Source organism: Mustelus asterias, chromosome 1 (assembly GCF_964213995.1).
Source record: "Mustelus asterias chromosome 1, sMusAst1.hap1.1, whole genome shotgun sequence".
NCBI lineage: Eukaryota > Metazoa > Chordata > Chondrichthyes > Carcharhiniformes > Triakidae > Mustelus > Mustelus asterias.
Genome location: NC_135801.1, coordinates 177,118,836 through 177,139,505, shown reverse-complemented (window position 1 = coordinate 177,139,505; position 20,670 = coordinate 177,118,836). Strand labels below are relative to the sequence as shown.

The 20,670-nt window shown below is 43.2% G+C and overlaps 1 protein-coding gene across 4 annotated transcripts in view; it reads left to right on the top strand.

Annotated features, from left to right (window-relative positions):
• ptpra (protein tyrosine phosphatase receptor type A) overlaps positions 1-20,670 on the top strand; it is a 242,820-nt gene that overhangs the window by 109,208 nt on the left and 112,942 nt on the right. For 3 of the 4 annotated variants that reach the window (XM_078223448.1, XM_078223458.1, XM_078223438.1), the window contains 2 exons: positions 10,766-10,845; positions 11,416-11,721. In XM_078223448.1, the coding sequence (XP_078079574.1) occupies positions 10,773-10,845; positions 11,416-11,721 (379 nt within the window). In that variant the 5' untranslated portion in view covers positions 10,766-10,772. Of the gene's footprint in view, positions 1-10,765; positions 10,846-11,415; positions 11,731-20,670 lie in introns of all 4 variants that reach the window. The other variant, XM_078223467.1, reaches the window with a different exon arrangement.

The window sequence follows — 20,670 nt, the reverse complement described above, 5'->3', positions numbered from 1 at the left end:
ACAATGACACCTTTGTGCAAAGCTGTTTATTTATACTCCAAATCTGAGTACAAAAAAAGATTTGCAATATACCAAAAAAAAGACTTTTGATGGACTAAAATAACACACAGTTAATAAACACAAAACAAGCACTTCACCAGTATGGCTTTACAGGTGTGGGCTACTGTCAAAAAGTTGAATCCCCCTTTCAAAAATACATTCCCTTTTACAAATGGAATCTCCCAACCACGGAGATCAGAGCATGTGCAACTTCTGGACATGTACTATATGAACTATATGAACAAGAAAACCAAGCTAAATGAAATAGTGTCAAATGTCAAGTAAACGAGTTGTAATGAGGTTATTAACAACATGACAGAAGGCCAGTGATGGGGCTCTCGGTCACATTCCTCCCTTTGCTAATTTATGGTATACAATAAAATAAGGTAGGATCGGGCCAAGGTAGACTGGGAACCGCTACTAATGGGAAAATCTACAGAAGAGCAGGGGGGAGCATTCAAAAAGGAAATGGGGAGGATGCAAACCCAGCATATTCCCTCTCGGGTGACAGGTAGGAATAACAAGCCCAGAGAAACATGGATGACCAGAGATATCCAGGATACAGTGAGAAGGAAAAGAAAGGCTTTTTAAAAAGTACAAGGGAGAGCAAATCAGTGGAGGCATTACTGAGGTATAGAAAGTGCCGGGTGGAGCTTAAGAAAGCAATTAGGAATGCAAAGAGGGGATGTGAGAAAGCTCTGGCTGGTAAAAGTAAGGAAAATCCCAAGATATTCTAAAAGTATATCAATGGGAAGAGGATAACCAGGGAAAGAGGGTCCGTTAGGGAACAAGGGGGGAATCTGTGGGTGGAGCCAGAGGACATTGGTAGAGTATTGATTGAATCCTTCACATCCATCTTCACCCAAGAGAATGAGGAAGATGGCATGGAATTCACAGGGAGAGACTGAGGTTCTTGAGCAAATTGACGTAGGGAAGGACAAGCAATTGGAGGTGTTCGCAGCCTTAAAAGTGGATAAATCTCCAGGTCCAGATGAATTGTGCCTTAGGCTGCTGTGGAAGGCAAGGGAGGAAATTGCAGGGGCTCTGACCCAAATTTTCAATTCCTCTCCGGCCGTGAGGTATTGCCAGATGACTGGAGAAGAGCTAATGTGGTTCTGCTATTTAAGAAGGGTTGTAGATATAAACCAGGGAACTACAGACCAGTGAGTCTCACATTAGTGGTAGGGAAACTATTAGATGCTCTCTTTCAGAGGTTTCTCTATCTCCGCTTGGAGAGGCAAAGTTTGATCAGGGATAGTCAGTATGGTTCGTCAGAGGGAGGTCCTGCTTAACAAATCTGATTGAGGAGGTGATCAGGCATGTAGATGAGGATAGTGCAGTTGATGTAGTTTATACGGATTTCAGCAAATCCTTTGACAAGGTCCCACATGGGAGACTTGTAAAGAAGGTAAATTCACATGGGATACAGGGTAATTTGATAAACTGGATTCAAAATTGGCTCAATTGTAGGAGACATAGGGTGATGACAGAGGCTACTTTAGTGACTGGAAGCCAGTGTCCAGTGGCGTACCACTGGAATCTGTGCTGGGCCCCCTATTATTCGTCATATATATAAATGACACTTACGACTATGTGGGGGGTAGGATTAGTAAATTTTTGGATGACACAAAGATTAGCCAGGTGGTTAACAGCAAGGCAGAGTGACTTGGGTTACAAGAAGTTTTAGGTGGAACGGTCAATTGGGCAGATAAGTGGCAGATGGAATTTAACACTGAAAAGTGAGAGGTGATGCACTTTGGAAGGAGTAATTTGACAAGGACGTATTCAATAAATGGTAGGACACTAGGAAGTTCTGTGGAACAAAGGGACTGTGGCATGTTTGTCCACAGATCTCTGAAAGAGAAGGGCATGTTATTAAGGTGGTGAAAACATATGGGACACTCGCCTTGATCAGTCGAGACATAGATTACAAAAGTAGGGAAGTCATGTTGGAGTTGTATAGAACTTTGGTGAGGCCACAGTTAGAGTACTGTGTACAGTTCTGGTCACCACATTATCGGAAGGGTGTGATTGCACTGGAAGGGGTGCAGAGGAGATTCACAGGGTGCTGCCTGGGATGGAACATTTAAGTTATGAAGAGAAGTTGGAAAGGCTTGTTTTGTTTTCATTGGAGCAGAGAAGACTGAGGGATGACCTGATCGAGGTGTGCAAGATTATGAAGGGCATGGACAGAGTGGATAGGGAGCAGTTGTTCCCCTTACTTGATGGGTCAGTCACGAGAGGACATAGGTTTCAAGGTCTGGGACAGGAGATTTAGAGGGGATGTGAGGACAGACATCTTTACCCAGAGGGTAGTGATGGTTTGCAATGCGCTGTCTGGGAGGGTGGTAGAGGCGGGTTGCTTCACATCCTTGAAAAAGCATCTGGGTGAGCACTTGGCATGTTATTACATTCAGGGCTATGGGCCAAGTGCAGGCAGATGGAATTAGGTGCGAGTTCAGGTGTTTCTAATGTGTTGGTGTGGACCCGATGGACCAAAGGGCCTCTCCTGCACTGTATGATTCTATGATACCATCTCCGAATCCTCCACCACCAGCATCCTGTGGGAGTCACCACAGGCCAAATATTTAACCTGGAACAGTGACATCAACACTCTGATTACAAGGGTACGTCAAATGTTGAGTATTCTATGGTGCGTATCTCGAGTCCTGATTTGCCAAAGCCGTTACACCATCTGTAAGGTACAGGTCGGAAGTGTGGTTGAAAACCTTCTCGTGGTCTGGATTAGTGTAGCTCCAACAACCCCAGGAAACTCAACACTATCCAGAGCGAAACAGTCTGTCAGATTGTCGCCCTATCTACCACTTTAAACACTTATTCCTCCCACCATTGGCATGTGTAAGATGCACTGCAACTATCAAAGACTTCTTTTTAAGCACCCACTAAACCCGAAACTTCTACCACCTCAGAAGAGCAAGAGCAGTTGGTGCATGAGAACACCAAAGTACATACACACTGTGAGGAGGATTATTTCATGGAGATGCAGCTGAGATACAGCAGGCATATGGACTTTAACAGCACTTGATACTTTGGTAGGCTTCATCACCTGTTCCCTTCAGCATCGCACCGTCATTTGTCAGGAATGCTAACGAGGTGGAGGAATGCCTCGCCCCATCCTGCCTTGCCCCTAAGGTGTGCTGAATGCGGACACAACGTCATGGAATGCTGTTACAGGGTACTTGGATATGAGATTCTTGCAGAGAACAAAGATGCGACATCTGTGCTGTTCCCACAGCTGGAGTCCAGAACCTGGCTTATGGACGCCCTCAGCTGCTTCCCTGATACGAGTTTGGTTCATGAGTACCAGGGTGTGTCTATTCGCCAGTTGACTTTGGCACAGTGACAAAGATGATTGATGAGAGCAGGGCAGCGCATGTTGTCTACATGGACTTTTGCAAGGCCTTTGACAAGGTCCCTTATGACAGACTGATACAGAAAATGAAGTCACCTGGGATCCTTGGTGAGCTGGTAAGAAGGATATAGAACTGGCTTGCTCGTAGAAGGCGGGTTAAAGGTTTTTTTTTACTGTGATCAGTGGTGTTGCGCAGGGATCAGTGCTGGGACCCCTGTCATTTGTAATATATATAAATGATTCTGAGGAGAATGTAGGTGTTCTGATTAGCAAGTTTGCGGACAACACAAAGATTGGGGGAGCTGTGGAGAGTGAGGAGGATTGCCAGAGGAAACAGCAGGATATAGATAGACTGGAGACTTGGGCAGAGAAATGGCAGATGGAATTTAATCCAGACAAATACAAGGTAACGCATTTTGGAAGGTCCAAGACAGTGGGGAAGTATACAGTAAATGGCATAACCCTTAGAACCATTAACATACAGAAGGATCTAGGTGTATAGGTCCACAGTTTCCTGAAAATAGCAACACAAGTTGACAGAGTGGTCAAGAAGGTGGTATGGCTTGCTTGACAGAATTCTTTGTCAGGGTGGATAATGTCATTAATTCTGAGACCAGGGACCTGAATCTCAATAAACATAACTATGATGGCACGTGACATGAATTGGCCAAGATGGACTGGGAAACATTACTGAAAGGAAAGGCAGAGGACAGGCAATAGCAGACATTTAAGGAACAAATAGGTGAACGCCCTAAGTTTATTCTTATTTGGCGCAAGAGTGGTAAGGGAGCTGCGGTCAAACCATGGCTTACAGGGGAATTTGAGATGGTATTAGATTCAAGGAAGAAGCATGCAAATTGGCAAGAAAAAACAATAGACCTGAGGATTGGGAGCAGTTTAAAATTCAGCAAAGGTGGGCCAAGGATTGATCAAGAAGGCGAAAATAGAGTATGAAAGTAACATAGCGGGGAACATAAAAACTGACTGTAAAAGTTTCTATAGGTATGCAAAAAGAAAAAGTTTGACAAAAACGAATGTAGACCTCTTGCAGTCAGAAACAGCAGAATTCATAATCTTGTTGAGTGGACGAAATATATTGTCGAAGGCATTTCTATTATTTGCTTCTCTCCTGCTGTAACTCTACGCATTGTCTTCAGGGAGTTGATGGTCGTGACTAGGTAACCATAACTTCTTTGCTGTCGCGATACAGGGAACAAAGAAATGGCCAAGGAGTTGTACTTTACTTCAGTCTTCACAAAGGAAGACATGAATAATGTATCAGAAGTTCTGAGAGAAACAAGTTTTAGTGAAGAGCTGAAGGAATTCAGCATTAGTAGAGAAATGGTTTTGAGGAAATTGATGGGATTGAAGGTGGATAAATCTCCTGGACCTGATAATCTTCATCCCAGAGTATTTAAGGATGTGGCCCTGGAAATAGTAAATCCATTGGTCATTTTTCAAAATTCTTTGGACTCTGGATTGGTCCCTACAGATTGGAGGGTAGCTGATGTAAGCCCGCTATTCAAAAAGAAAAGTAGATAGAAAACAGGGAACTATAGACCAGTGAGCTGAAAGTTGCAAGAGTCCATTATCAAGGATTTCATAACTCAGAATTTAGAAGTCAATGGGATAATCAGACAAAGTCAGCATGGATTTACAAAAGGAAAATCATGCTTGAAGCATCTATTAGAATTCTTTGAGGATATAACTGGTAGAGTTGACAGGACAACCAGTGGATGTGTTTTATTTAGACTTTCCGAAGGCTTTAGACAAAGTCTCACATAGACTACTATATAACTTTCAAGTGCAAAGGATTGCAGGTAATGTCTGGAGATGGATAGAAAGCTAGTTAGCAGATACGAAGCATAGAGTTGGCATAAATGGGTCTTTTTCTGTTTAGCAGGCAGTGACTAGTGGGGTACCGCAGGGATCTGTGCTAGGATCCCAACTGTTCACACTATACATCAATGATTTGGAAGAGGGCAGACATGCTGGTTAGGTGCATTGACCCGAACAGGTGCTGGACTGCGGCGATTTGGGGAATTTCACAGTAACTTCATTGCGGTGTTAATGTAAGCCTTACTTGTGACTAATAAATAAACTTTAAATGTATTATCTCCAAATTTGCAGATGATACAAAGTCGGGTGGGAGGGCAAGCTGTGAGGACGATGCAGAAATGCTTCGGCATGATTTGGACAGGCTGACAATGTGGGCATATGCATGGCAGATGCAGTATAATGTGGATAAATATGAGGTTATCCACTTTGGTAGCAATAATGGGAAAACAGATTATTACTTGAACGGGTGTAAATTTAGAGAGGGATACTCAACGAAACCGTGGTGTCCTTGTGCATCAGTCGCTGAAAGTAAGCGTGCAGATACAGCAGGCAGTAAAGAAGGCAAATGGTATGTTGGCCTTCAAAGCAAGAGTATTTGATTTGATTAATTATTGTCCCGTGTATTAACATACAGTGAAAAGTATTGTTTCTTGCGTGCTTTCCAGACAAAGCATACCGTTCATAGAGAAGGAAACACGAGAGTGCAGAATGTAGTGTTACAGTCCTAGCTGGGGTGTAGAGAAAGAAAAGAATTAGAATGAAGTTTTGGAAGCATAGAACGAGAGTAAAAGATAGAATTCGAAGCTATGTTGGGCACAGCTTGCAAGAAGTTGCCTCGCTCTGGCGTCATCTTGGAGTTAGGGATAGGGATGTTTTACTGCAATTGTATAGGGCATTGGTGAGGCCACACCTGGAGTATTGTGTACAGTTTTAGTGTCCTTGTCTGAGGAAGGGTTTCCTTGCTATCGAGGGAGTACAGTGAAGGTTTACCAGGCTGATTCCTGGGATAGCATGTCTGTCCTATGAGGAGAGATTAAGTCGTTAGGATTATATTCACTGGAGTTTAGAAGTGTGAGAGGGGATCTCATAGAAACTTATAAAATTCTAACAGGGATAGACAGGGTAGATTCAGAAAGAATGTTCCCTATGGTCGGGGAGTCCAGAACTTGGGGGTCATAGTTTGAGGATAAGGGGTAAACCTTCTAAACTAAGGTGACTGGGAGTGAGGAAGTTAGCTCGCAAACAGAGAAGGGTTATAGACAGTACAATAGGGAGGATGGACGGGGGATAGAGAAGGGGAGAGCTCAGACCAAAGGATTGAGATGTGTTTACTTTAATGCCAGGAGTATAGTGAATAAAGGGGATGAGCTCAGAGCGTGGATCGATGCCTGGAAGTGTGATGTGGTGGCCATTACGGAGACTTGGATGTCTCAGGGACAGAACTGGATACTCCAGGTGCCGGGATTCAGATGTTTCAGGAAGGACAGGGAGGGAGGCAAGAGAGGGGGTGGAGTGGCACTGCTGACCAGGAATAGTGTCACAGCTGTAGAGAAGGTGTATGTTGTGGAGGGATTGTCTACAGAGTCTCTGTGGGTGGAAGTTCGGAGTGGGAAGGGGTCGATCTCTTTGCTGGGAGTTTTCTACAGGCCGCCCAATAGTAACAGGGAGGTGGAGGAGCAGATAGGGAAACAGATCCTGGAGAGTTGCAATAATAGCAGAGTTGGTGTGATGGGAGACTTTAATTTCCCAAACATAGATTGGAATATCCCAAGGGTAAGGGGATTGGATGGGGAGGAGTTCGTTAGGTGTGTTCAAGAGGGTTTCCTGACACAGCATGTGGACAAGCCTACAAGAGGAGAGGCTGTACTTGATCTGATACTGACCAATGAGCCTGGACAGGTGTCAGATCTCTCAGTGGGAGAGCATCTTGGGGATAGCGGTCATAACTCTATCTCCTTTATGCTTGCATTGCAGAAAGAGAGGATCAGGCAAGCTAGGAAAGCGTTTATATGGAGTAAGGGGAAATATGAAGACATAAGGCAGCAAATTAGAGGAGTAAATTGGAAGGAGGTATTCTCGGGGAAATGTACTGAAGAGAGGTGGCAGTTTTTCAAGGAATGTCTGTCTAGAGTTCTACAGGACAACGTTCCGAGCAGACAGGGAGGAGTTGGTAGGTTAAAGGAACCGTGGTGCACGAAAGCTGTGCGGGACCTAGTCGGGAAGAAAAGGAAAGCATACAAAAGGTTCAGAGAGCTTGGCGAAGATTGGGATCTAGATGAGTATACGGCTTGTAGGAAGGGACTAAAGAAGGAAATTAGGAGAGCCAGAAGGGGTCACGAGAAGGCCTTGGCAGGTAGGATTAAGGAAAACCCTAAAGCGTTCTATAAATATGTGAAGAGTAAAAAGATGAGACGTGAAGGAATAGGGCCTATAAAAGGTGAAGGCAGGAAAATCTGTACGGAACCAGTAGAAATGGCAGAGGTGCTTAATGAGTATTTTGCCTCGGTTTTCACAGAGGAGAAGGACCTGGGTGGATGTACTGCGGGCTTGCGATGGACTGAAAAGATTGAGTATGTGGACTTTAACAAAGAGGAATCTTTGAATGGCATCAAGATAGATAAGTCGCCGGGTCCGGATGGGATGTATCCCAGGTTACTGTGGGAGGCGAGGGAAGAGATTGCAGAGCCTCTGGCGATGATCTTTGCGTCGGCGATGATCTTTGCGTCGTCGATGGAGACGGGAGAGGTGCCGGAGGATTGGAGGATTGCGGATGTGGTTCCTATTTTCAAGAAGGGGAATAGGGATAGCCCAGGAAATTACCAACCGGTGAGTCTAACCTCAGTGGTTGGTAAGCTGATGGAGAAGATCCTGAGGGACAAGATTTATGAGCATTTAAAGAGGTTTAGTATGCTCAAGAAACTCAGCATGGCTTTGTCAAAGGCAGATCGTGCCTTACGAGTTTGGTGGAGTTCTTCGAAAATGTGACTAAACACATTGATGAAGGGAAAGCGGTTGATGTGGTTTATATGGATTTTAGCAAGGCGTTCGATAAGGTCCCCCATGCAAGGCTTCTAGAAAAAGTGAGAGGGCATGGGATCCAAGGGGCTGCTGCCCGGTGGATCCAGAACTGGCTTGCCCAAAGGAGGCAGGGAGTGGGTATAGATGGGTCTTTTTCTAAATGGAGGTCGGTCACCAGTGGTGTGCCCCAGGGATCTGTTCTGGGACCCTTGCTGTTTGTCATTTTCATAAATGACCTGGATGAGGAAGTGGAGGGGTGGGTTGGTAAGTTTGCCGACGACACGAAGGTTGGCGGGGTTGTGGATAGTCTGGAGGGATGTCAGAAGTTACAGAGGGACATAGATAGGATGCAAGACTGGACGGAGAAGTGGCAGATGGACTTCAACCCAGATAAATGCGTAGTGGTCCATTTTGGCAGGTCAAATGGGATGAAGGAGTACAATATAAAGGGAAAGACTCTTAGTACTGTAGAGGATCAGAAGGACCTTGGGGTCCGGGTCCATAGGACTCTAAAATCGGCCCCGCAGATGGAGGAGGTGGTTAAGAAGGCGTATGATGTGCTGGCCTTTATTAATCGAGGGATTGAGTTTAGGAGTCCGGGGATAATGTTGCAGCTATATAAGACCCTCGTCAGACCCCACTTGGAGTACTGTGCTCAGTTCTGGTCGCCTCATTACAGGAAGGATGTGGAAAAGATTGAAAAGGTGCAGAGGAGATTTACAAGGATGTTGCCTGGATTGAGTGGCATGCCCTATGAGGTTAGGCTGAGGGAGCACGGTCTTTTCTCCTTGGAGAGACGTAGGATGAGAGGAGACCTAATAGAGGTATATAAGATGTTGAGAGGCATAGATCGAGTGGACTCTCAGAGGCTTTTTCCCAGGGTGGAAATGACTGCTACGAGAGGACACAGGTTTAAGGTGCTGGGGGGTAGGTACAGGGGAAATGTTAGGGGGAAGTTTTTCACAGAGGGTGGTGTGCGAGTGGAATCGGCTGCCGTCAGTGGTGGTGGAGGCAAACTCAATAGGGTCTTTTAAGAGACTCCTGGATGAGTACATGGGACTTAATATGTTGGAGGGTTCTCGGTAGGCCTAAAAGGTAGGGATATGTTCGGCACAACTTATGGGGCCGACGGGCCTGTTCTATGTTCTAAGGTGAGGAGAAATTTCTTCACCCAGAGAGTGGTGCACGTGTGGAATTCACAATGTAGTTGAGGCCAAAACATTGTCTGATTTCAAAAAGAAATTAGGTAAAACTCTTGGGGCTAAAGGGATCAAGAGACATGGGGGGACGGGGAGGATCAGGATGTTGATGATCAGCCATGATCATAATGAATGGTGGGGCAGTTTCGAAGGGCCGAATGGCCTACTCCTTCTCATTTCTATGTTTCTTGCAGAACGCTGCAATTGTTTTGCCACTTATTGGATGTCATATTTGAATTGAGGTTCGGTAATTTAATTTTGCTTGCCCAACCCCCAAACTGCCTGTTGACAGGTGTTGACGATGGCTGCTGGCCCACTCCAGGGACCATCGCCGCATCGATATAAAAGAGGGCAAGAGTTTTCCTTCGAGCTTTCTTTATGATACTTCTGTCCCATATTCAATGGAAACTATCCTTCCAGTGTGATCTGCACTTTTGTCTCATATTTCTGTATCCTTAGCCAGATTTGATTTCCCTGTTTGTATCTATGTATTGGCAATTTTCTTATAGTAGTCATTGACATGAACAATTATTGGTAAAATGAGAGAAGATGGGTGTTAAACACCTTTAGCAGGCAGTAAATTGCATTCTTAGGCAATCAAGATCGAGGATGGCTTGCTTCCACTCCAGTTCGACTGGTTCTGAGATGGTTGATAAGTGCATTGTGTGATCTGAAGATATATGGGCAGGTACTGCTGGGAGGGTCAGTAGATGAGTTGTTTGGGGATCTGTGTGATCTCTCCAACGGCTCAACCTTGCCTCTGCCTGTTCCTGTCAAAGTTTCTGTAGTTACCACTGAAATTTAAAAAACTGGCAACCAATATGTGTGCAGCAAACTCCCACACAGAGCAGTGATGATGAGCAGATAATCTGTTTCTTGTTGATTGAGGAATAATAACCAGGACCCTGGCGATAACTCCCCTGCTCTTCTTTGAAATAGAGCCATGGGTTGTTTGACATCCACCTGAGCAAGCAGATTCGGCCTCAGTTAAAAATCTCATCCAAAAGATTGCACATCTGACATGCAACACTTCCTCAGTACTGCACTGGTCAGCTTTGATTTTGCACTCAAGTGAAATGCATTAAGCAAACTCTTGCTGGTAGAGAAGCCCCCCTTAGTATTAGGTAGTAATTTTAACACGTAATTCTGGTTCCTTGTAATTTAACATTTTATTCATTTTCTCAGTTATAAGACAAATCTCAAACTTCAAGCAAATATTGTGTGTTGTATTTTTATAGTGAGAATTGTGCTACAAGACATACTTGGATTAAAAATATCTTTTCACTTTTATTTCCAGCATAACCATGGATTCCTGGTTTCTCCTCTTGCTGCTGTTGTGCAGTGGTTTTGCATGCCTCCAAGCACAGAACACAACAGGTAGGTAATGTGAAATTAGTGCAGACACTGCATTACAACCACACACACTGCTCAGTTTCCGATTAATGAATTGGAAACCACTTCTTAAATTACTTCACTCTGCAATAAAGTCATCATAAAACATAAGTTTAATTTAAATAAGAATTGAATTAATTTTATTAATCGTTTAGCAGATTCAATTTGTATTTCATATTTGGTGTAGAAATATTTTACTACAGCCTACACTGACATTAATTTTTTTTTACAAAATTAAGTTGATCAAATCAACAATTCCACAGACGTAGCTTTACTAGTGAATCGAATATACCTACTGGAGTATTTCTGTCTGCAGTTGTGAAATTTTAAGATTGTGACTTGTGTATTCTGGATGTGGTCTAACAAAACTGAATTTTGCTTTGTACAGATAATGGATCAAGTGTAGTATTGGTGTGTGATATGAAAGCCATTTCTCAATGTGGCACTTGTGTTCCCTTTTTTGTTTCTCACTTACTTGCTTCATGCATATAAAATTGTTTTTTTTACTGCATGCCCTTAGCCAGTTTCAGTTTTTGATCTACTTTTCGCTTTTAGTTTCACCTTCTGCCACCATCATCTCCACTCCAAGCTTAACAAATTCAAGCATGCCAGGAGCAACTTCAACAACCCAGACTACTCCCAACCCAAGATCAACCTCCAGGACTGGAGATGATTCACAAAATTTTAATACAACAGATGCTGCCAGTGAGAATTCTACTTTAGCTACAACTGAAACAACTAAGGCCTTGCGAGAAGTGACTCCAAACATTACAAATTCCAATGCAACAGCTATTCCATTCATAACAACAAACGGAAAAACAAATGAGTCATCAGCTGAAACAACTGCTATCCCGACATCAGGTAGAGCAAGTTTCATCCTGCCATTTTGTTCAATTTTATTTTTGCTTGGGAAATGCTGTGTTATGTTTGAATTAACTAGACTGTGGTGAAGTTGTTGGATTGAATTACCTCAGAAACATTATTTTTTTTATTTTTAAAGCAAAGCTATTTTTAAATAAAATATCATCAACTTCACTTGTTCAGCAAATAAAATGCATGGGTTTCATTTATCACACACTAACCTATTCCTTGCATGATATTACTTGTAGTTGTAAAATGGAAGATTTTATTTTGAAGGTGGGTGGCGGGGGGAGAAGAGGGTTTTTTAAATTAGACATCATCAATTGCTGCTTTTTTTCCTCCTCCCTTCTCTGCCCCATTCTTCCTGGACTGCACATGTCCTGTACAGCTGAGAGCATAGCACATAACCTGTCTTAGACTTCTGTTTGTGCAGTTCTGACAACCATTTACGCATGTAGAACTCCAGAAGGCTAGAATTACGGTCCCAGTTTCAAACTCTAAGTTATACCTTCTGATTGTGACTACCTTTATTTTAAAAATGAAGTTTAAACAAAAGTCAATGGGAATTTAAATTTGGTGCTGCAAAAATCAGAAAAATTATGTGCTGATCTTGCTCTACAGGATCCAATCATAAATTAATTTAGAATTCTGAAAAGGTGTATGGTGGGAAGGTGTAATGCACATTTCACTGTACTGTTTAAAATCTTGTTAGTTAAAAAGCAAATGTCCCACAGTTAGGCCAGGGAACATTGAATAATGGGTGTGTTTGTCTAAAATTTTGTTGTAATGTTATTTTATTCACAACATTGAGTGCATATTCTTTCGAAAATATACTGTTTGTCCGGTGGATTATTTTGGTCACAGATTCATGGTGATTGAATATTTTTATTGTAAATTGTGATGGACATGTAATGAGGACCAGTTGAATATTAGTTATGTAACTGAGCTGTAAACTTGGGCTAATGATGCAGAGACAACAGCTGAATTCAATAATCTGGAATATTGAGCTGGGATCATTAGTGGAGATCACTTTACACTGGCACATAAATACCAAATTTACTATGCAAGCCCATCTGGTTCATTAATACCTTTTGGGGAACAAAATCTGGTGTCCTTACTTGGTCTAGTTTATTTGTGGCTCCAGATCCACAGCAGGGAATATAAGTTGACTGGCCAAATATTTGGCAGATGGATTTCCTGCACAATAACACCTAGCTTCTTAACAGCTCTGTAGCTGCATCTGCAACAGATAGACTACAGCAGTTCAAGAAAGTGGCTTGCCATGACCTTCTTAAGGGCAATGAGAGATGGACACTAAATTTTGATCTTGCCAGCAATGCCCACGTCCTGCAAAAGATTTAAAAAGAGGGGGAAAATGAGGTTGTCCACATGGTGGGAAGAAAAGGAGAGTGGAATAATATTTAAATCGAGACTGCAGAATGCTGTGATACATGGAGATCTGAGTGTCCTCTAACATGAATCACACAGCATTCACATACAGAAAATAATTAGGAAGCTAAGGTGGAATTTCTGGAATTCTCAGCCCCAAAGGGTGGTGGAGGCTGGATCATTAGAAATATTTAAAGTGAAGGTGTATAAATATTTGATAGACCAAGGAATAGAAGGCTACGGGGAATTGGCACAGAAAAGGAGTTGAGGCTGGTATAGATCAGCAGTGATCGTATTGAATGGCAGGGCAGGCTAGAAGGGCCTGGTGGCCTACTCCTGCTTCTATTTAGAGTCGGAGAGTCATAGAGGTTTACAGCATGGAAACAAGCCCTTCGGCCCAACTTGTCCATGCCGCCCTTTTTTTTAAAACCCCTAAACTAATCCCAATTGCCCACATTTGGCCCATATCCCTCTATACCCATCGTACCCATGTAACTATCTATATGCTTTTTAAAAGATAAAATTGTACCCGCCTCTACTACTACCTCTGGCAGCTTGTTCCAGACACTCACCACCCTCTGTGTGAAGAAATTGCCCCTCTGGACACTTTTGTATCTCTCCCCTCTCACCTTAAACCTATGCCCTCTAGTTTTAGACTCCCCTACCTTTGGGAAAAGATATTGGCGATCTAGCTGATGTATGCCCTCATTATTTTATAGACCTCTATAAGGTCACCCCTCAGCCTCCTATGCTTCAGAGAAAAAAGTCCCAGTTTATTCAGCCTCTCCTTATAACTCAATCCATCAAGTCCCGGTAACATCCTAGTAAATCTTTTCTGCACTCTTTCTAGTTTAATAATATTCTTTCTATAATAGGGTGACCAGAATTGCACACAGTATTCCAAGTGTGGCCGTACCAATGTCTTGTACAACTTCAACAAGACGTCCCAATTCCTGTATTCAATGTTCTGACCGATGAAACCAAGCATGCCGAATGCCACCTTCACCACTCTGTCCACCTGTGACTCCACTTTCAAGGAGCTATGAACATGTACCCCTAGATCTCTTTGTTCTGTAACTCTCCCCAACGCCCTACCATTAACTGAGTAAGTCCTGCTCTGGTTTCTTGCGTTCTTATGAGAGAATGTTTGTTCTTGGTGGCAAAATCTAGAACCGAGGGCAGTTTGAAAATAAGTGGTCTCCCCTTTAGGATGGGGTGAAGAGGAATTTCTTCTCTTTCATGGGGTTATAAAACTTGAGAATTTTCTACCCCAGAGAGCTGTGATGGCTGGACCATTCAAGGTTGATTTGGACAGATTGTTAAACCATAGTCCAAGGTTGTGGAGAACAGGCAGGAAAGTGAAATTGGGCAAGGTTATGAGCATTCTAGAGGCATGTGCTCGAGTCTCATTTGTGTCATAATCTGGGAACTGGCTATAGATTATTGTTCATTAGATATTTATAAACATTTTGCTAATTTAAATCTTTTCCTAGGTCATGCCTGAGAAATAGTGATGGGAACTTCTGTCAGGATTGGGAAAATAGATATTAGTTGCTTGGGGTGATGGTCATAGTGATAGCTGATATGAGTGGGATTAGAAAAATGCAAGACAAGAAGCTGCAGAATGCAGCAAGACCTAAACACTCAGATTGAGAATCAGGCGAGGGAGTGGTGAGAAGGCAAGGGTGCTTGGTGGCAACAACATTGGTCAGAAGGAATGAGCACTATATTACATTGAAATAATAGATTTTCCCAACTTAGTCTCTGCAACGCACCCCAGTCACCTTTTTTTAAGTCATTTATGGGACATGGGCATTGCTGGCTGGCCAGCATTTATTGCCCATCGCTAGTTGCCCAAGAGCAGTTAAGAGTCAACCTCATTGCTGTGGCTCTGGAGTCACTTGTTCGCCAGACCAGATAAGGATGGCAGATTTCCTTCCCTAAAGGACATTAGTGAACCAGATGGGTTTTTCCAACAATCATCAATGATTTCATGGTCATCAGTAGATTCTTAATTCCAAATAATTTTTTTATTGAATTCCAATTCCACCATTTGCCGTGGCAGGATTTGAACCTGGGTCCCCAGAACATTAGTTGAGTATCTGGATTAATAGTCTAGCGATAATACCAGTAGGCCATTGCCTCCCCCTGTTCCTGACCTAGTAGACTAAAAAGCCTTAAAAGGTGTTAGCGATGTTTTCCGATGAGTTGGCAAATATGCTCAGGAAACCAGTGTCACAGTATAAAGGTTGAACCAGTGATCAATTGGAGAAGTTACAGGATACAGATACAAAACACCCGGACCGCTCAAATAAGTTTTAATGTTATCAGTATAAAACAGAACAGTTATAATTTTCTTAATCTGATTCTCTGCCTTTCATTATTTTTAAAGTAATTTCATTTAATGTCCATACATCAATATCAATTTTTGTCAGTTATTTCAGCCAATTAATTAGTACTCCTCAGCATAATGGTTTCTCATTTGTCCACTACTAACCGGACATTACACCCCTTTTGGCTAAAATTACTTCCCTGGATACGGGAAACACCACCGTAAAGGTTAAAGTTGAAGTTCCCACAGCTCACCACCAAGTTGAATAGACGTGTGTTCCTGGGTCCTAAGTCTGGGCTGTGAACCAACTATTCATTGATCTTTGGGTCCTCTCTGTCCACGGGGGTGGTGCCAGAGGACTGGAGAGTGGCGAATGTTGTTCCTCTGTTTAAGAAAGGGAATAGAAATGACCCTGGTAATTATAGGCCGGTTAGTCTTACTTCGGTGGTCGGTAAGTTGATGGAAAAGGTTCTTAGGGATAGGATTTACGACCATTTAGAAAGATGCAGCTTAATCCGGGATAGTCAGCATGGATTTGTGAAGGGCAAGTCTTGCCTCACAAATTTGATAGAATTTTTTGAGGAGGTAACTAAGTGTGTAGATGAAGCTAGTGCAGTTGATGTCATATACATGGATTTTAGTAAGGCGTTTGATAAAGTCCCCCACGGTCGGCTTATGAAGAAAGTAAGGATGTGTGGGATAGAGGGAAGTTTGGCCGATTGGATAGGTAACTGGCTATCTAACAGAAGACAGAGGGTGGTGGTGGATGGAAAATTTTCGGACAGGAAACCGATTACCAGCGGAGTGCCACAGGGATCAGTGCTTGGTCCTCTGCTATTTGTAATTTTTATAAATGACTTGGAGGAGGGGGCTGAAGGGTGGATCAGTAAATTTGCTGATGACACCAAGATTGGTGGAGTAGTGGATGAGGTGGAGGGCTGTTGTAGGCTGCAAAGAGATATAGATAGGATGCAGAGCTGGGCTGAAAAATGGCAAATGGAGTTTAACCCTGACAAATGCGAGGTGATTCATTTTGGTAGGACAAATTTAAATGTGGATTACAGGGTCAAAGGTAGGGTTCTGAAGAATGTGGAGGAACAGAGAGATCTTGGGGTTCATATCCATAGATCTCTGAAGGTTGCCACTCAAGTGGATAGAGCTGTGAAGAAGGCCTATAGTGTGTTGGCGTTCATTAACACGGGGTTTGAGTTTAAGAGCCGTGGGGTTATGCTGCAACTGTACAGGACCTTGGTGAGACCACATTTGGAATATTGTGTGCAGTTCTGGTCACCTTACTACAAGAAGGATGTGGAAGCACTGGAAAGAGTGCAAAGGAGATTTACCAGGATGCTGCCTGGTTTGGAGGGTAGGTCTTATGAGGAAAGGTTGAGGGAACTTGGGCTTTTCTCTTTGGAACGAAGGAGGTTGAGAGGAGACTTGATAGAGGTTTATAAGATGATGAGGGGGATAGATAGAGTGAACGTTCAAAGACTATTTCCTCGGGTGAATGGAGCGGTAACTAGGGGGCATAACTATAGGGTTCATGGTGGGAGATATAGGAAGGATGTCCGAGGTAGGTTTTTTACTCAGAGAGTGGTTGGGGTGTGGAATGGACTGCCTGCAGGGATAGTGGAGTCAGAAACTTTAGGAACATTTAAGAAGCTATTGGATAGGCACATGGAGTACTTCGGGATGATAGGGAGGAAATAGCTTGATCTGGGTTTCAGACAAAGTTCGGCACAACATCGTGGGCCGAAGGGCCTGTTCTGTGCTGTACTGTTCTATGTTCTATTCATAAAATTGCAAAATGTGTTCCCTTATTATGTCCCAAATATGAGTCTGCTAAATAAGGCTTCCCATACCTTTGGCTCTAAGCTATTGAACGTTCCCATTATGCCTTTCGGGACCTTGCATTGACTGAAATGTTAATCGCAGTAAAATACTTCGAAATGCATTTAAAATATCAACTTTTATGTCTTAAAATTATAGTTATTTGTTTTAAATCTCTTACTGCATTAACATGCGAGTAAGTTATCATTCCTCTCCCTACTGTTAGTTCTGTCAGTGTCTGTATTCTGTCTAAAATAAGATAAATCTAAAATAATCGCCTTCAAAAAGTGTCTCAGCCAGGGTCAGAAATCTAATGATTGCAGAGTAGTGTGAGAAAAATTGACCAGGGTATGCAGAAACAACAGGTCAAAATGGAAGGTGGAGAAAAGGTCACCATAGTAAAATAGGGGGAGAAAATGTTGGCTCAGGATCAGGACAAAAATGGAGGCAAAAAAGTAGTTTGGTGACCAACTTGGTTTTGTTGGTCTCAGGCAGAGGTGCTGTGAGGTTTGCAGCCACAATATGACCTGCCTTAAAGATAAACCTGGAACAGTTCAATGGGATGTGAGTTTAATGCATGATCAAGTGAATTAAACTGTACAGTAGGCCATCCTAAATCTTTTGCTGGAAGTACATATGATACAAACAACTCACCTAAAAACGGGTTAACTGATTGTGGGATTTTGTGGGATCCAAAGCTTGGGTCCTAAATCTAAACGAAGAAAATAATGATGGCCTGAGGTGCGAGTTGGCTAAAGTAGATTAAGCAACTTTGTTAAAAAGTGAATAGGCAATGGCTAATGAATGTGTGCATTGCAACAGTTGTACATTCCTTTCTGGTGCAAAAGCACAACAGGAAAAGTGACTCAACCATGCCTAACAAAATAAGTTTAAGTATTAGATCCAAAGATGAGTTGTGTAAAGTTGCTAGAAGTAGTCGCAAATCTGAGGATTGAGTGCAGTTTAGAATTCAGCAAAGGAGGATCAAAAGATTGATTAAGAGGGTAAAATAGAGCGAAACTAAACTTACAAGGACATGAAAGTGGACTGTAAAGGTTTCTATTAGTATGTAAAAAGAAAAAGATTAGTGAAGATAAAGTAGGTCCTTTACAATCTGAAACGAGAATTTACAGCAGAGAACAAGGAAACGGCAGAGCAATTAAACAAGTACTTTAGTTCTGTCTTCATGGGAAAATGTGATGTGGAGATGCCGGCGTTGGACTGGGGTAAACACAGTAAGAAGTTTAACAACACCAGGTTAAAGTCCAACAGGTTTATTTGGTAGCAAAAGCCACACAAGCTTTCGGAGCTGCAAGCCCCTTCTTCAGGTGAGTGGGAATTCTGTTCACAAACAGAGCATATAAAGACACAGACTCAATTTACATGAATAATGGTTGGAATGCGAATACTTACAACTAATCAAGTCTTTAAGAAACAAAACAATGGGAGTGGAGAGAGCATCAAGACAGGCTAAAAAGATGTGTCTGGAGACAATACACATCTTTTTAGCCTGTCTTGATGCTCTCTCCACTCACATTGTTTTGTTTCTTAAAGGCTTGATTAGTTGTAAGTATTCGCATTCCAACCATTATTCATGTAAATTGAGTCTGTGTCTTTATATGCTCTGTTTGTGAACAGAATTCCCACTCACCTGAAGAAGGGGCTTGCAGCTCCGAAAGCTTGTGTGGCTTTTGCTACCAAATAAACCTGTTGGACTTTAACCTGGTGTTGTTAAACTTCTTACTTCATGGGAAAAGGCAGCAATAGCTTTCCAGAAATCCAGGGAAGAAAGGGTCTAGCGTGGAGGAGGAATTTAAGGAAATTAGCATTATTGAAAAAAATATTGCTGGAGAAACAGATGGGACCGAAAGCTGATAAATCTCCATCTATATCCTGAGATCGTGAAAGGTGCTATATAAAAGCAGTTTCCTTCCTTCCCTTACCACCTTCCTTTTCCTCCTCCGTATTAATTGTATTCTTGTGTTTAATTGTATGCAGGCATTAATTGGACATTCCCTTGTGCCTGTTGAAGTAGGCACAGGCTGAAGTTGTAGCTGTTAGCACTTAGGAAGTGTACGCTTGCAATGTGTAACTATGTAACGCAATTCTTATAAAAGTGTGCAAAGATTGTCTCAAGTTCTCTCTTGCATCAATAGGCTTTTAAAAATATAACACCTTCCCCATATTCCCAGTTGGTGAATTAGTGGAACTACAATACTGCTCTATGTTGTAAACTTTCCTTGTTTCTCTTTTTCATTAACTTATGGGCTAGGCCAGCATTTATTGCCCAATCCTAATTCCCTTGAGAGGGTGATGGGTGAACTGCCTTTTTGAACCACTGCATGTTTTAACATCTGGGGTTTGGAGCATGGCCAGATCAATCCAGGTGTGAGACTTTCCCTGTGGTAGGATCATTTATAATGGCCTTGACAAGAATTTGAGGTTCATCGAATCATGGAAACCCTACAGTGCAGAAGGAGGCATTCGGCCCATCAAGCCTGCACTGGCAACAATCCCACCCAGGCCCTAGCCCTGTAACCCCACGTATTTACCCTGCTAATCTCCCTGACTCTAAGGGGGCAATTTATCATGGCCAAACCACCGAACCTGCACATCTTTGGACTAGGGGAAGAAACTGGAGCATCCAGAAAAACCCACGCAATCACGGGGAGAACATGCAGACTCCATACAGACAGTCACCCAAGGCCAGAGTTAAACATGAGTGTCTGGGTCTGTGAGGCAGCAGTGCTAACCACTATGCCACCATGCCACCCCGTCACTAGGTGAATTGGCTGATAAAAAACAAATCTTTAGTCAGTTTCAACACTGAATGGGTTTTGTTCCAGTCAGATGGAATTAGTGACAGGATGAGGTTCAACTGTTTTAATTTCTGTATTATTGAAGTTTGAAATTTGACCATGTCAAATGTCATTTGTTTGTGGGGGGGGATTGTTGGTGGGGGAGGGGGGGATTGTTGTTGGGGGGTGGGGGAGGGGGAGATTGTTGTTGGGGGGGGAGGGGGAGATTGTTGTTGGGGGGGGAGGGGGAGATTGTTGTTGGGGGGGGAGGGGGAGATTGTTGTTGGGGGGGGAGGGGGGATTGTTGTTGGAGGGGGAGGGGGGGGATTGTTGTTGGGGGGGGAGGGGGGGGATTGTTGTTTGGGGGGGGAGGGGGGATTGTTGTTGGGGGGGGAGGGGGGATTGTTGTTGGGGGGGGAGGGGGGATTGTTGTTGGGGGGGGAGGGGGGGTTGTTGTTGGGGGGGGGAGGTGGGGGTTGTTGTTGGGGGGGGAAGGGAAGGATTGTTGTTGGGGGGGGGAGCGAGGGGGGATTGTTGTTGGGGGGGAGCGAGGGGGGGGATTGTTGTTGGGAGATTATTGGGGGTCGATTGTTGGGGGGC